The sequence below is a fragment of the Pteropus vampyrus genome, unplaced genomic scaffold, assembly GCF_000151845.1.
Source record: "Pteropus vampyrus isolate Shadow unplaced genomic scaffold, Pvam_2.0 Scaffold147, whole genome shotgun sequence".
Taxonomy (NCBI): domain Eukaryota; kingdom Metazoa; phylum Chordata; class Mammalia; order Chiroptera; family Pteropodidae; genus Pteropus; species Pteropus vampyrus.
Window position 1 is genome coordinate 2,624,310 of NW_011888928.1, and position 16,401 is coordinate 2,640,710.

Sequence of the window (16,401 nt, forward strand, 5' to 3'; positions counted from 1 at the left end):
GGAAGACACTGTCTACACTTGATAGGACAAGAAATAAAGGCATAAGCACATAACAGCATTAGAATGGCAATCAATGGAGACACTAAAATAGCCATAACAATATATTGAGAACGAGAGAGAAAAGATGGGAATGCTGACAGAGCAGAGTGAAATCCTCCACAAGCATAGGAGGAAAAATATGATTTAAAATAGATAAATCAAGAAAGAGCAGGCTTAGCATTTTACTTAGAGCTTGAGGTAACTGCCAGAAGAAACCATTAAAAGAATCAGAATTGGTTCCCCCTGGGGAAATAGGCTTTAGCAGAAAAAGTGGGGTTAGAAGGACTATTTGCATTTTAAGTATGTGCAGATATTATTTTAATAACATTTTTTTTGTGGGGGGAGAAGATGAAAGGAAAGAAAAGAAGGAAGGTAGAAGGGAAGGAGAGAGAGGGAAGGAGGAAGGAAGAGAAAGGAGAGAAAGAAACCAAGGAAACAGTGTGCCCTGGCAGGTGGTATCATCCTTTCGAACCTTGATTTTCCTCATCTGGTAAATGTTGTACCAAAGAGAGGAAGGAGGCTGTGAACTCAAGGGACAGAACCCGGTAGCAGAAGTTTGACAGAGGGTCTGGAGCACCGAGGATGGGTGGGAAGAGTGGCCTGTACCTGGGTCAAAGAAGATGATGGCTTTGAGGCAGGCGTACTCGTTGTCATCGATCTGCAGCTCCTGGAAAGGCAGCACCAGCTCGTCCAGGATGCGCATGGACACTCGGCTCATTTCCGCCAGCTCCGGGCAGTGCCGCGGGACGATGTAGTCATTGCCTGGAGGAGTTGGGAAGGAGGGGTGGGATGGGGTGGGGAAGCCACCTTGGGTGTACCCCCAACCCTAGCTTTGGACAGGCCCTGCCCTTTGCAGTTACCATGCAGCTGGTGCTCATGAAGGAGCACCCCATGGGGCTTGTCATGCCTATTTTACAGATGACAAAGCTGAGGCCCAGATGAAAAGGAATGAGTTGCTTGAAGCCATTGGACTGGGCCTGGAGCCTGGCTTTCTGGGACCCTTTCACGTCACCCACATTCCATTCTCCAACACGACCCTCAAGACAGATGACGTTCAAGGCCCACTTGGGAGTCTCCAAAACTTTGAGGCTCAGATTCTGAAACTAGACTATCCGGTTGAATACTGGTTCTACCACTAGCTAGTGAGATATATTTGGATACATTCCTTTCTGGGCCTCGGTTTTTTCATCTGTACAATGGGGATAAATAATAGAGCTTACTTCATAGGGTTGTTGTATTAAAGGAGTTAATTAATGTCTGTCGAGTACTCAGACTAGTTAGTATCTGGCTCGTCGTAGTGTGATTCTATGTAAGCATTTAAAATAATAAATAAACACGCCATGAAGGCATAGGTGACATAGGATGGGGTTTGTGCCGCTTCTGGCTGCCCCTTGCTCCTACCCCAGAAAGCACATTAGAATTCATGGGTAATTCCAGGGACAACCCTGATGGTACTTGAACGTTAACACTGGGGAACTCGAATCCTTTGCGTCCATATTTCCTTGCATCTGAGTAGAGTATCCAGGGACATTTTTTATTTGTCTCCCTCACCCCTACAGGCCACCGTGGACATCTCCTGTGCCCAGGAGGGTTCTACACTGTGCGCGCCCTCTGTGGAGCCCTGGCTGGGCGGGCAGCCTCCTCACCTAGCAGCAGAACGTCCTTGAACACCATGGATCGCTTGGTGGCTCCGAGCAGCAGGTGCTCGCCGGCATGGGCCCTGAGCAGGGCCACCTGGAAAAGAGAAGAGATGGTGTCTGGCATCTGCACCCTTGAGAAGGCTGCTTTTCGCTGACTCGATGACCTTGGGTGAGTCAGCTTAATGCTTCCCTTGCCTTCACCTATCTGAACTATAAAATGGGCATCGGAAAACTGCTCTTCCCATAACTGATAAAACCAGGGACCTGGGAAGGATTCAGGAAGCGGAAGGGGAAAGAACATGCATTAGGAGATGGGAGACCAGATGTCGACTCTGTCTGTAAACTGCTGTGACCTTGGGCAAGTTGCCGCTCCCCTCTCGGCCTTCCTTGTGTGCTTGGTGAAACTCTAACAACTTTCTGGGTGTTTTTTTTTTTTTCAGCAGAAGCTCAAAGCCTTTCATCAGACTCTGAAGAAGGTCTATGACCCAAAAAGTTTTAAAACTGTGGGTCCCAAATTCCTACCCATGGAGCAGCTATGAAAGATTACGAAGAGCGTTTTATGAAAATGCAAATTCTTAGGCCCTACCACCAGGGATTCTAATTCTGTATATATGAAGTGGGCCCAAGGATCTGTATTTAACAAGCTCTCCAGTCAATTTCGATGTACAGTTGTGTTTGGGAAATCACTGCTTTAGATCTCCAGGGCATCTGCCGCTTGACATCATAAGATTCCAGGATTCCGAGAGTGAATTACAAGGATTTGGATGTGGACGTTGGTTCCCAAGGCAAAGGCATGAGCACTGGCCTTTGGCAGGGGATGAGCTTGACAGATCCCTCCCTACAGAGAGAGGACAAGGCTGCCTCAGAAGACTGAAGCCCAAGGTAGGAGCCCAGCCAACTCACAGGAGGTCATCGTCTGTTCTTTCAGAACCGTCTGCTTTAGTGCTTGCCCGAGAACTGAAGGATGGGCTGGCAAAAACAGTAGGAGGCTGGTAGCCTCAAGGGTCTTATCTGCAAGGCTAGGTTAGGGAGTTTGGAGGCTTTTTTTTTTTTTAGCAGGCCAAACTGTGAAGTAAAAATGCTTTTGTTCATTAATTCCTTTTATTGTTCATTCTTTCAGTCATCAAATGTTAAGTGCCCACTAAGAGACACAATGGTGAAAGGAAAGAAAAGGAGGGAGGGAGGGAAGCGGGGTGCCGCGTGGGGAGGGAGAAAAGGAAGAAGGAAAGAAGGTGAGGGTCATGTGATAAAGAGCAATGGGGCAAGAGTGACTACATTAGATCCGGAAGTCAGAGAAAGCCTCTCTAAGAGGAGAAATTGTTCTAAGGCATTCAATAAACATTTGTTTGAAGGAAGGAAAGAAGGGTGAATGAACAAATGAACAAACTACTTAACTTCCTCTCCAGATCCAGCCCCTCCTAGGCATCCACCTGTCCTTAACTCATCCATTCCTCTATAGTTAAGCTTTGTGAGGATGACAGGAAAAGAAGAGGAATGGCAGAAAGCTTGGGATGTTAGCGTCTCCTTCCTATGACTAGGACAAAGAGAGGCCAAGGATGCTTATGACTGAGAGCTTCCTATACACCAGGCACTCACTGTGCAAGGCTTATGTCACTTATTCCAGTGGCTCTCAAACCAAGAGGCGGAAGACCTGGCATCAGATCCCAGCTCTGTGGCTACCTTGCTTTGTGACCTTGGGCAAATCGCTTTCCCTCTCAAGGCCTCAGCCCCCTTATCCAATGCCACCCAAACGTCTAGGTTTTAATGAATTAATGTCCAAAATAAATCAAGAAGCAAACAAACTTGGAAGGTGATTCCTGAGGCGATGTCAATAGATTTGAGATGTCCTTAGGAGGACAATGCCCCCCAATTCTCCCAGGTGTGCCCCACCATCTCGGGCAAAATGTGTTCCTTAAACACCACAAATGGGGAGCTGGGAACCCTCCTGGCCCCAGATCCAATCCCCTGACATAGTGGCTGTTCTGGGGGTGGGCCAGTGGGGCGGTTGGGGGGTGTTGTTAATGATTGTCTTGAGTTATTGGCCACCCATCACTGCTCTCTGAGAATGCTCTGAGCCCCAGCCAGGGAGGTTCGAGTGGGAATTGAGGTTAACAATTGCTCAGCTTGGGGGTATCTTGTTGCCCTGCTGAGCCCCTGAGAAGGAACAGGAGGGATTAAACATTAATGCAGACTCTCCAGCAGAGGGGACCAGGGCCAGGACATGAAGAACAGGGGAGAAGGCAGGGGCAGCTCGGCCAGGATCCCTGCCCTGTCATCCCTCCCAAAGCAGGAGGGGTCCACGTGAGAGGGTGTCTGATCCAGCGTCCAGCGCGAGGCTGAGGAGGACCCGCCAAATTGGTGTTTGCACAGCGTGTCCCCCCACCGGGAGATACTCATAGGTACTCCAGGAGAGTCTGGGTGTCAAAGGAGTTTCAGAAGCCCTGGGTTCCACCAAGTTCAACAGCTGGCTTGCCGGGGGGACTTCTCAGATACTTTAATAGACTGACATTCATTGCCAGTCTTCTGTGCACAAGTGCCAAACAGAGAAGCGAATGCCCCAGGGCTGATGTCTGGGCCCTGTCTGTTTGTGCTTGAGCTTACCTCAGAGCTGAGATGGTGACCCAGCCCAGTTCTCCTTTCCCAGATAGGGACAATGTCTGCAGAGGCCTAAGGGGTGCCCCGGGCAGAAGCTATCATTTGCAGTATGGCAGAAATTCATTTGTTCTCAGACTCCTCCCCCTGCCTCCCAGCCTCCTTGTTTCCCTTGTGACATGTTGGTATTCCAAAGAATGTCAAACCATCTTGGTGACATCTAGGGCGGTCAGCAATAGCCCGGGCACTGTGTAGGTGCTCATTATACAATTTAAGCTTTTCAGATGGTGATGTCCTCGACCTTCCCCGACAACTTTCTGAAGCAGGTATTGTAATTTCTATTTTACAGATAAGAAAATTGAGACTCAGAGATAGGAAGTAATTTGTCTAAGATCAGAGAACTAATCTTAAAACCAAGGCTCAAGCCCAAATTCCCTGATTCCTGGCCCTCGGCTGCTGTCAACATCTCCCCAGGAGAGGGGCCTGGTACACTGTGCAGTGGTTAGAAGCCTGGACTTTGGAGCTTGCCTGCCTGGTTCTAATCCCAGCTTTGCTGGATACTAGCTGCGTGACCTTGAGCAAGTTAGTTAACCTCTCTGTGTCCCAGAACTTAAAAATCTCTTTCTTTCCCTTCATCCTTCACCTATAAGATGGGAATAATAAGGGTACTACCTCATAAGGTTGTTGGAGAGATTAAATGAGTTGAAATTTGCGAAGTGATTTAACCAACCCCAGGCACACATGAACATTATATGCATTTTGTTAAATAAAATCAAACCAATTCAAGGCTACATCCCTGGTGAGCCAGAGAGACCCTCCTACCCGAAGGCCACGTCCGCCCTCACCTGGTCGTCCAGAGGGAGCTCGCAGAAAGCCGGGATGTACTTGGCCCACTCGACAAGCACCAGTAGCTGCTCCTTCATGGACTCGCACACGTCTGCGATGCTGGCGATCTTCTTTGCCCGAATGTCTCCATTGATCCCGGAGACAGGGGAGGTGATCTGGTGGGAGATGAAGGAAAATGCTGGAGATGGCCGCCCCACCCCCCACCCCGCCCCCTTCCTACTGCTCCCTGCACAGAGGCCTCTCCCCAGGTAGTTTCCCTGTCTGGAAAAGGGGAGATGGTCTGCGGGTGCATTCTCGGCTCTAGGGGAAGTTCCAGGGAAAACAGACAGAAGGAAGGAGAAGGCAGATGTGGAGGAGGAGAGAGCTCCCTCCGGGCCTTCGCCTGCTGCCTGCCCCCACTTCCTCCGCCACCAGCTCCTTAGAACCCTAAGGAGCCCCTCAGCCCTAGAGGAGGAGCAGGGCAAAAATTATCATCCATATCTGATAGATGAAGAAATAAGAGCCCAGAGAGGTGCTGTGACTTGCCCAAGGTCCCACAGCAAGAGGTTGACTGAGTCCCAGTTTGCTACTCTGTCCACTTGTTCACTACTCTGTTATCTTGGGGCTAAGCTGATCTCAGGCCCCCAGTGAAAGCGAAGATTTTCCCACAATGCAGGCCGCAGGATGAATTAAAAAGCACCCCAGAGTGCCAGACCTGGGTTTGAGCTTTGTCTTTGCTCCTATACTGGCTGCGTGACCCTGGACTCAGTTTCCCTTCTGTGAAAGGGCTTGGCTAGGGAGGACAGGGTGGAGGTGAGTGTCCTCTTCAGTGTGTGTGTGTGTGGGGGGGTCCCCAGGGGGTGGAGGGATCACTCTAGTACCTGCTGGGACAGGACCTCGGCCTGAAGGAGCGCATTGATGGAGGGCAGGCTGCTGTCCTCATAGCTTGACCTGCGAGTGCTGATCCGGTCCCGCTCATTTTGGACGGCTGTGAGGACGGCGGAGAGAGGTGAGGAAGGAGGTCAGGGAAGTGGCAGAGGGCAGGGTTGTCCCATGAATAGTGAGGAGTGGGTGAGGTCCAAGGGGAGAGAGTTTAACCCAGAAGGAGATTCTGCAGGGCTGTCCTACAGTGGAGGAGACACGGTTGGAGGTGGGAGGAGGGGGCCATCCAGGGGGTAGAGCCCGGATCCGCATGTGGGAATGAGGGGGGATGGGTTCTAACCCAGCTTGTGGAAGAACTTTCCAACTGCTAGCACAAGGTAATGGCTGTGGGAGTGATCCACCCATCGCTGGAGGCATGAAAGACAAGGATGACAGGGCAGAGGGCTCAAGGTGGATCTTGAGCACCGAAAGGGGATTTGTCTAGATGACAGATTCTCAAGCTCTCTTTTGGAAGAGAGTTCCTTTCTTTCCACATGAAAGTGTGTAACACAAGCAAAATGAATCCTTCTGGGTGACAAGAGATGGCTCAGGGGTTCCTGGACACTGAGGCAGAAGCCTGACCAAGGGCATCTGGAGGTCTCACCCATCTGCAGTGAGCAGCATGTGCCCCAGACTAACATTCTTGGAGACGGCGAGGGAAAGATGTCTCCCTCCTGCCCCGTCACTGAGCTATCCCCCAGGAACTCAGATTGCTGGGACCTCTGTCCACCGGGGCCCCACACCCCATTGCATGTCCCCATCTGGGTCGGTGCTGGCCTCAGGTCTAAGATGGACCTTCTGCTTCCCTGGCCCCGTCACTTGGAGTCTGAGGCCTCACTGTGGAATGAGGCTTGGCTGAAGCTGCAAGGAGGGAGGACGAGGTGGCGGGAGACTCAGTTCTTGTCTGGAATGGCCACTCGCTCCCTGCGTGCTGCTAGGAATCACCCCCTCTCTCTGGGCCTCAGTTTCCCCGCCTATAAGCTTTTCCCTCTCAACTCTGCTCCCCTGCCATCTTTCCCATCGCAGGAGCAGGCAGATTTATTCTCCAGCTCCTAGCCTGGGAGTCTTGTTCTATCTCTCATTCTCTCACATATCACCTCTGCTCACACCCCAAATGCTGTCAGGAATCCTTACAGAATCGGCCTTTGGTTCCCACTCTGTGTGGGCCCTGCCTTCTCTCCCCAAAGTAGTCCAGGCCCACTGGTCCCTTTGCGTCCAGCCTCGCCTCTACTCTTGGTGCGCTTCTCAGAAGACAAAGCATCTGCTAAACTGGTCACATCCCTCCACTGGTCAAAACCAGCGCCTCCCCATCTCACTCGGTCTAAAGTCACAGTTCCGCCCTGTGACCCTTCCTCTCTGATTTCCTTCACTGGCTCTGCTCACCAAACCTGCCCTTGATGCTCCTCACACACAGCCTGTCACTCTCCATCAGACCTTCTGCCCCTGCTGTTAGCTGCTTCTGCATGGCACACCTGTCTCCATTCAAATGCTACCTTTTGGGAGACGCCCCCTTTGACCGTCCTGTGGCATTCCCTCCCTCACGTTCTACCCTTTATCTTGCTTTATTCTTGGCGTTTGTTGTAGAATTCTTTATTCATTTCTCACCACCTTCCACCCCTCCCCCCCCCCAATCCAGAAGGAATGCTCCAGAAAGCTAGAACTTCGTTCCTCTTGTTCACTGTTATGGCTCTAGCGACTAGAACAGAGTCTGGCGCGCAGTAGGTGCTCAATAAATATTTGTTGAGGGCCTGAAAGCAGATGCTAGGGGAGACCAGCTCTGATTCTGGGAAGTGCCCTATGGCCTGTTTCTCCGTGGAACATCGACATCCCAGCTATTGAACTTGTCCTGGATTTCACCTATTTGCTGAAATCAGAGAATGAAAGTCAGACAGTCTCATCGGAGCCAGGAATCAATGGGATAAAATAGAAGTCTCGAGGTAATTAATCTCTCCCGAGACCCACCATCCTGAATGGGACCAGCTCCCAGCACCACTCCCCGGCCCGAGTGCCCAGCCTGCCAACACCCCTTCCCTGGTGGCTGCCCGCACCCACTGGGCGCCGGGTGGAGGCGGGCCGAATGAAAGGGCTGCCGTCAGCAGCTGCGGATTGGGCTCCTCAAGGTTAGGCCGGCCTTATCAGTGCCCGGCGCGAGCTCGGTCACAGGAATGATGTTTTCCAAATGTTTGCTCAGTATTAGCAGGGTCGGGGACCTAATGTAACTTCTATTGAATATTAACCAGCCTGGGCAGAGGCACAGAGGAGGATGAGCCCATCTTCTCAGAGAACCCCTAATGGGGGCCGGCAGGGGGCTTGGCTGGGATTACAAGGAAGGGCCCACCACCAACCCGAACCTCCTGCACCCCTGGCCCTGTTTCCTGGGCTGGGTTTCTGACACCGGGAGGCTGACATTTGTCCTGGGTAAGGCCCAGGTAGGTGTCGAATTATAGGAAAGAATTCTTGACCTGCGGTTGGGCCCACTGACCTCCAGGTCTCTCCCCAAGTCTTTGTCACTTCAGGGAACCCACTTCTGGCCAAGACTTACAGGCCTATAAGATTAGGAGCCCTTTCCTGTGGTCAAGAGAAACTATCGGGAATCTAGACAGGAGAAGATGCCCCCCATGCTGGTCCCTCCCAGTTTCAATCCCGAGAGCTTGGTGTCTGCCCAGCTCTGGGAGCCTGAGTTCTAATCCTGACTCCACCCTTGATCCAAACATGTCACCTCTCGGGCCTCAATTTCCCCATCTGTAAAGGAGTGAGGGGGTAAGTTTGATGACCTCGTATACACCTGGCTGCTCTATAAATTTTATGTTTGCATCCCGTGCCTTTCTGTCCTCAGGGACCACGTTTTTTGTTTTTTTAATTTAATATAGTTTCAGGTATACAACATTATAATTCGACATCTGTATATGCTACAAAGTAATCATCCTCAAAAGTCTAGTGAGTATCCATTACCATACAATGGACTCCTCAGGGACCATTTTTGGGTTTTAGTGCCTGAATCCTACTAAGGCCATCAGGGAAGGGAAAGGAAAACTTGTCTCGACCTTCCTGATCCCTGAGACGTCCACTGAGCATCGATCTTGGCTTTGGGAACTTCCCACCAGGCTGCGGAGGGGTGTTGGGACTGTAAGACTCAGATAGACCTAATAATACCCTCACTTCCCAGAGCTTGAGCACAGTGGCAACTGAATACCTTGCTACTCTGGCCCATTTTCAAAGCAAGCAACACGTGCACGTGTCATGATCTTCGAGTTAACCCAGGCATGCAGATAAACACCAACATTTACCAGCCCACACTGACTTGCCATCAGCCAGTTCTCCGGTCCTCCTGGCATAATGCCACCTTCCCTGAGCCAAGAAGCAATGGCTATTTTCAAGGCTAAGCTAAGGCAGAATGGCCGAGGGCTCTCGTTCCCTTCCAGGAACCAGGATATGGGTCTGTGCCTCCTTGGCAGCTCAGAGGGAGGATGCATATGTCCTGGTGTCTGTGGTGAGACTCACAGAGCTGGGAGGGATCATTAACAACCCTTATTTTATAGATGGGAAATCTAGAGTACAGAGGGGACACACTGTACTGAAGTGACACACGTGAAACTTCCCTGAAGTGACACACATGAAAATGACAATAGATGTTTAACAAGAGACATATATAAAGACCGCCCACAGCAGGATCAGGCCACATACAGCCTAGGAAGGCTGCCAACCCTTCTCCGACCTGCCTGTCACAGGTGTGAAATTCTAACATGAGAAATTCATTCTCTGGAAACAAAATCTTAGGCTGTTAGGTTAATAGAATCACTATTAGAACCATAGACTGTAAGGCCCTTAAGACTCTAGTTCTCAGTCTTTCCCTGACTGCCAGTTTTTCATACATGTGTCACCTGCGCATTTCTGACCTTTCTCATTCCCAGTGGTTCCCAGCTTAGAGGTGAGAGAGGCTCAATCCCATTGAACTCTGGGTAGGGAGGAGGTTGGGGGGCATTTGCCCTTTGAAAAAGCTCCTCTCCCACTTCGAGGACCGCTGAGGTCTGGATGCTGGAATTGTGGTGCAGAGAGCAGGAGGGGCCTTGGAGGCCGCTCGCTCCTTCACTAGGGTCAGCAGGTCCAGGTTTGCCAACGGGTCTCATCAGCTCAACCTCAGGCCCTGCTGGGATGAGACACAGGTGTGTCCTGGGGGAGGGGCAGATCGAACGGGCTCAGAGGCAGAGACAGGGGAGGGGAGGCTGCCGAAACCGGGTTCCCCTCCTTTTCCGTCCGCTCTGGCAGGCCGGGTCCCGGGTTCCTGCTGTGGGGTGGGGTGGGGTACGAGTGGAAAGTGCACAGGACTAGACCAAGAGTTCGGCTGGAGTGACGCAGCTGCGGGCTAGAACTGTAGGTCTGGGGGCTAAAGATGATGAGCGGAGAAGAAGATGAAGAGATTTGACAGTGAACTCAAGTTACTTTGAGAAGCAGTTAAAGGACTTTTGCTTCCTGAGCTTGGGCTGAAAAAATTTTAAACCTTTTGAGGTCTGGAGGGCATATAGAAGGCAGCATGGAGGTGCTGTCCAGACGGCACTGAACTCAAGTCTGAAGCTTTGGGTTCCAGCCCCAGATCTTGCACTGACCAGCTGTGGGGTCTTAGGCAAGTGGCTGAGCCATTCCGGGCCTCAGTTCCCTCATCCATGAAAAGGGGGAATGATAGTGCCAGCCGCACTGGGTCGTCCTAAGAACAAAAGGAACTCTCCATCGTGGAAAAACCCAGCCCAGTAATTGGCATCCATCTGCTGGAAGCAGGAGGCCTGGAATAAATGTTGTATTCTGGCCTCCTCCTCCTCCTCCACCCAGGGCAAGTCTGGTGCCTCGCTCCTGATCCCTGGAACAGGAAAACTTCAGATCACCTGATACTCGAGAATGATGACTAAGGAATTGAAGCACTTGTCCCTGGGACAGGAAGCTCAGGGAGAGAGCCCTCCCCCCATCCATACTAGCTAACTCTGGGTAGCGGGTACATGGACATTTGTAATATCATGCTCTGTGCTTTTTCCTAATGTTTGAAATAGTATATAAAGAAAAAACACCAGACTTGGCTGCCTGGTGGTGGTGAAGACAGGCAGGGATGGTGGTAGCTGGAAACCCGAGCAGCTGAGGGTGGGAGCTTATCTCTTCTAATCGTTCTCAAGACCAAGCCCAGCCCCTCCCTATGGTCAGATTTCCAGGCCCTTCCTCCTCTCAGCCATTAGCCAGTCACTCTGGGGCCTGTCACCGAGTCATAAAGTTGTGGCTGCAGTCGTAAATGACTGTGGGGAGCCGTGGGTGCGGGTGGGGCAGCGGGGTGGTAGGGGCAGAGCCCAGGCTCACCTTCCTTCTTCATGCCAGCCCGGAAGCACTTCTTGAGCCTGCAGTAGCGGCACTGGTTCCTCTTGTCTTTGTCCACCACGCACTGCCGACTAAATCTGAGGAGGGCTTTGGATGGTTGGATGGGGGAGGGACAGCCCTCCCACAACCGCGATAGAACTAGAACCTTGGCCATCTGTTGCTCTAACCCTTCGTCCCAGGAGCCTCCATCTCACCATGAGAAAGGCTCTACGGATTCTCTAAGAGTCCATGCGGGGAAACTGAGGCTTGGAGAGGCAATATGGAGACCCGATTGCTCAGCCTGGTGGTAGGGCCAAGTTGGGAACCCTAGCCCTGTGAGTATCGAAGCATTGCTATTTCCACCACATTCTATAAGAGCCCAGAGCCCAGAGCGGGCTCCTGGTTACGGCTCAGAGCAAATGCTTGGTCCACGTGAGCCACTCTCTGGAGGGCGATATAAGCAGAGGCAGGACCACACAATGGTTATGGGTGTGGCCCCGGGGGTCAACGCTGTTCTGCCATCGATTCAAGTCGGATGACCTTGGGCAAATTCCAATTCCTCTCCAAGCCACAGCTTCCTTATCTATAAAATGGGAATAATGATAGGAACCACCTCAGAGGAGTGTCGACGGGTGAAAATAAGAAAATACAGGAAGGGAGCTTGGCACAGGATCTGCGTGTGACCAAGTGCTCCTAACTAGCAACTGCTATTATTTTATTGTTGTCGCTCAGAATAGAAGATGCTTTGAAGGAGGGATCTCCAAGGCTTTGAGAAGCCCTTGGGGTAGATGAAAAGGCCTGGGGTCAATCCCCTATTTGCCTCAGAAAAAGCAACACGTTAGGGAATGGGCCCCAACTTCTGAGGCTTCCTAAGGCTCATGGATCCTCATTTGCAAAATGGAGAAAATAACAATGGGCTTGTAGGGACAGTTAAATACGTACATGCAAAGACTTTGTATGATGCCTGCACATAGTAAGTGCTCAAAAAAGGGCAGCCGATAGCTATATGATCAGTGAATGAGGTTCCTAGAATGATTGTTTCCATCCGAATCCACAAGGCCTAAGAGGCTTGAAGGCCTTGAAGGGCAGATGCCTCTGGGACCTAGCCGGGGAGAAGACAGACCCTGGGGAACATATGCCCAAGTGCGCCTGTTTCCTGGCTGGAGAAATCGAGGCTCCTCACCTGCAGGAGTACATGTGGTTCTTCCTCACGCTCCTCCGGAAGAAGCCCTTGCAGCCATCACAGCTCGAGGCGCCGTAGTGTTTGCCTGTGGCCCGGTCCCCACAGATGGCACACAGGGCACTGACGCCCAGGTTGTTGGTCGTGTTCAGGTTGGCACCTTCTGATGGGGATGTGTCTGCACCAGAAGAGAAGAGTGAGGACTCAGGAGGGGCAGAAAGTCACCTCCGGAAGCCCTGCTCCTCTGGTGGTATAGAGTCAATAATCAATATGAGTGTTATGGGGATCACCCCAGAGCTTCAGCCTCAGCCAGACCCAAGTACTGTTCCCACTCCCTCAGGGACTTGGGCAAGCCCCTTGGCATTTTGGAACCCCTTTTTGTATCTCTAACTTCGGAATGGTTGTGACAGTGACTTCAAAAAGTTGTTTGTGAGGGTCTGCTTCTCCCCGTGGTGAGGACTGCTAGCCCAGCTTTCTCTGGAAAGTAATGAAAACCTGGCCACCTCCTAGGATGCATCCAACTCTGGTAGACCCTGACTGACTAGCTGGAGGAGGCTGCGGAAGGGGCAAATACCCATCCAGCATCTGCCCAGAAACAGGTCCTGCCTCTCATTTCTCACTAAGTGACCAGGGCTCGGTGGGTCTCAGCTTGGCTCCCAGGGGCCCTGCCAACTCTCCTGGGAAAGAAGAAGACATGTACCAAGGACAGCAGCTCATTTGCCCTCCTCCTGGCCATGGCAAGCATGTGGACACCTCTCGTATACCTTCTGTCCCAGAGGGCAAAAGCTACTGCATCTATATGAATGTGAGGAGGGGCATAAGAGGCAGGTGGAAGAGATCTCGGGTGCTGGAGGTCCTGGGTGCTAGTGCTGATTCTGCCTAACTCACCTGTGACCTTGGGCAAGTTCCTTTTCCTTGCTTCAATTTCTCTCAGGCCTTAGTTTCCCCAACTGTTAAGGGGACCGTTTGACTGGTCCAATTGTTCTCAATTTTTTTTTTTTTAAATTTCAGCAGCTGAACACTCTTTTAGTAAGCAAACTTCCACCAAGAACAGACCTCTCAGAGAAGATGATAAATGCCATGGCCCATCTCTCCCCAAAAATGCGTGCATGTGCCCACCACACAAAGTCATACACACATGCGTTCTCATAGAGACCCTGAATCCGACCTCGAATTCCTAAGGAACATCCAGTTAAGAACTGAAGAGAGGCATAGTGTGGTAGTTAAGAGCACAAAGTCTGAGACATTTCTGCCAAGTTTAAATCCCAGCATGCCCACTTCTTAGCCATGTGACCTTGGCTGCATTAGTTTACTTTTCCTGGCCTTCATTTCCTCACTTGTAAAATAGGGAACAGAATAATCCCCTAGGGCTGTTACAGGGATTCAGTGAAGAGCTTGGCACATAATGAGCACTTCGCCAGTGTTCGTGAAATAAAAACTTTTCTGCAGAAGAAAATTCTCAGAGCAGATGACTTCCAGCCTCCATGCACAAGCGGACACCGCTGCATCTCATTCTGCTGTCGCCTGGCTGAACATCTCCCAGATTCCCGAGGGTGCCCAGGAGTGCGGCCCCCTCCACTTGGTGAATTATTCCTCGAGATGGGGATAATTGTTAAGCTGTGCTGGTGCCCTTTCTCCCTCAGCCTCACCTCCCCGGACCCCCGGGGAGAGCTGACCCCACAAGTCCCAGCCATTCAGGTGGAGGATGGGGGAAGGGGTGCCCACATCCCGGGCAGGATGGACTGCGTGCTGCCAAGTATATCACCTCACCCCTGGAGTCAGCTGATCGGCCCCATTCGCCAGGTGAGAACACCAAGGCACAGAGGGGATAAGTGGCTCGCCCAGGGTCATCATCACACTGCTGCTAAGTAGAGGACACAGATTTATGGCCCAGGCATGCTAGATGACTCTACCGTGCTACCCTTGCTGGGTTGTCTGCTGGTGCCTCTGAAACAAGGACCTCTTGCTGCTGCTGCTTCCGGAACAGGGGTGGAGGATAGGTGGGGAGCTATCCTTGGAGGCTTCGAGCCACCAGCCCAGGATGTATATTCAAACGTAACCCCAACTGCCAGACCATTTCATGCTCCAGTGGGGAATGCAGACCCTTCTTACAGATGCTCAGAGTTCCTGAGATGACCCACATGGGGCCAGGACCAGTTACTAGTGCTAAGTTCGCAGGTGTCTTATTTTCTTTAATCCTCTGGGTAGCGCGGGGCAAGGTGGGGGAGGGGAGGGCAGGCGCTATTATTTATTCCCATTTTACAGATGAAGAAACCGAGGCTTTGAGAGGAAACTGGCTTGCCAAGTTCACACAGGTAGGGAGGATCTGTGCCAGAATGTGAGCCCTAATCTTTCTGGCTCCAGAGCTGGAAACTGTCCTGGCTTCATGACACCCAATCAAGGGGGTGGCTTCTGCCTCAGGAGCACCATTCCTGGGAATGGGAGGCGTGGGCTCTGGAGGGGTGACAGGGCTGGCCCCAGGATGCAGCCCAGGGCTGGTCGGTGGCCAGAAGCATGACAGCGCACGTTGTCCCCGCGGGGTCACATAGTACCCCGCCTGGTGAGCAGTTCCTTGTTTACCATTTCCTGTGTGTTTTTCCCTCAGTTCCTTCACGTGATCCCCAGAGACTCCTAAAATCCAGCCAGCCAGCAGGCTTGGGATGATTAAGCCCATTTTGTAGAAGATACAGAGGCCAGGAGAGGGGCGGTGACACGCCCAAGGTCATACAGTGAGTGGATGGCAGGGCAGGTGAGCAGCTGTTGAGACCAACCACAGGCAGCTCCCACTGACCACGGGCAGGGCAGTTACCTCTTTCTGGCTGAGCAGAACTGACAAGCCTTACAGGCCTTGGCTGAAGCTGCAGCACCATGACAGGAAGGCAGGTGGCAGGCTGGCCTCAGCCGACTGCCACCCACTTCTCTGAGGCTGGGTGGCCACTACTTAGGGACCTTCCCCTCCAGAAACTTCCTGGCCTCCAAGCCCCCTCCCTTCCTCCATCTCCTTGCAAAGTGGAACCACACCTCCCTCCTTCAGATGTGCTCTCGCGATGGTGACGTGGGGGCGGATGCATAGACCTGGGGAGAGACACACACAAGCCACGAAATCTGCTCAGAGTCAAATGGACGTGTTGCTGATTGGGCTAATGGCGATGTCAAAACCCTGCGTATCACGTCTGGTAACGGTGTGTGCACTAGAGAGCGCCGGCCCCCCAGTGCAGGGACGTGCCCACGTCCACGAGCAGGCACAGACAGGGGCAGGAGACGGGATGTCCACATGGGACATAAATGTGCCCAGGAAGCACGGGGCACACAAACGAGTCCCATCCACAGCACACGTGTGCAAACATCCACAGACGTATGTACACACATTCACCACCACTGATGGCACGTACAGGCGCCCCTGGATTCACCAACCAACACAGACCCGCTCAGTGAACAGACAGGAATGGACATGGACACAGACCAGGCACACACAGGCAAATGAACACAAACATGCAAATAGTTCCCGCAGGCACACGGTTGTCGACACCACCCACCCACCCACTTACACGGAAGCTGATGCGTGCACACCAAGAAGAGGCCACGATCACACACCAACCCACACACACACACGACACACACACTGCCGACTGGCATCTCGTTTAGCAAAACTTTCCTGAAGACTCCATTTTCTCTAAGTGGGCTGTTCAACCCAGGAAAGTTCCGAAGGCACTCTGAAATACAGTAGCGCCTCCATCCACCATCTCTAGAGATTGGAAATATCTTTCCATGTCTCTGGACCTATGTCAAAGGGGTTCAAGAAGGGGCCACATTGGGCCCAATTACTGGAGCTGGATGCCAAGAGGGCGCACACCATCATGTCTCTGCTCC

The 16,401-nt window shown here is 52.0% G+C and overlaps 1 protein-coding gene across 2 annotated transcripts in view; it reads right to left on the reverse strand.

The window, feature by feature from the left end:
* Positions 1 to 16,401, reverse strand: part of HNF4A (hepatocyte nuclear factor 4 alpha) — a 30,020-nt gene that overhangs the window by 12,565 nt on the left and 1,054 nt on the right. For both annotated transcript variants that reach the window (XM_011369368.2, XM_023536110.1), the window contains exons 2-7: positions 12,535 to 12,709; positions 11,355 to 11,449; positions 5,978 to 6,084; positions 5,117 to 5,272; positions 1,686 to 1,773; positions 646 to 801 (exon numbers count right to left, since the gene is read on the reverse strand). In XM_011369368.2, the coding sequence (XP_011367670.1) occupies positions 646 to 801; positions 1,686 to 1,773; positions 5,117 to 5,272; positions 5,978 to 6,084; positions 11,355 to 11,449; positions 12,535 to 12,709 (777 nt within the window). The remainder of the gene's footprint in view (positions 1 to 645; positions 802 to 1,685; positions 1,774 to 5,116; positions 5,273 to 5,977; positions 6,085 to 11,354; positions 11,450 to 12,534; positions 12,710 to 16,401) is intronic.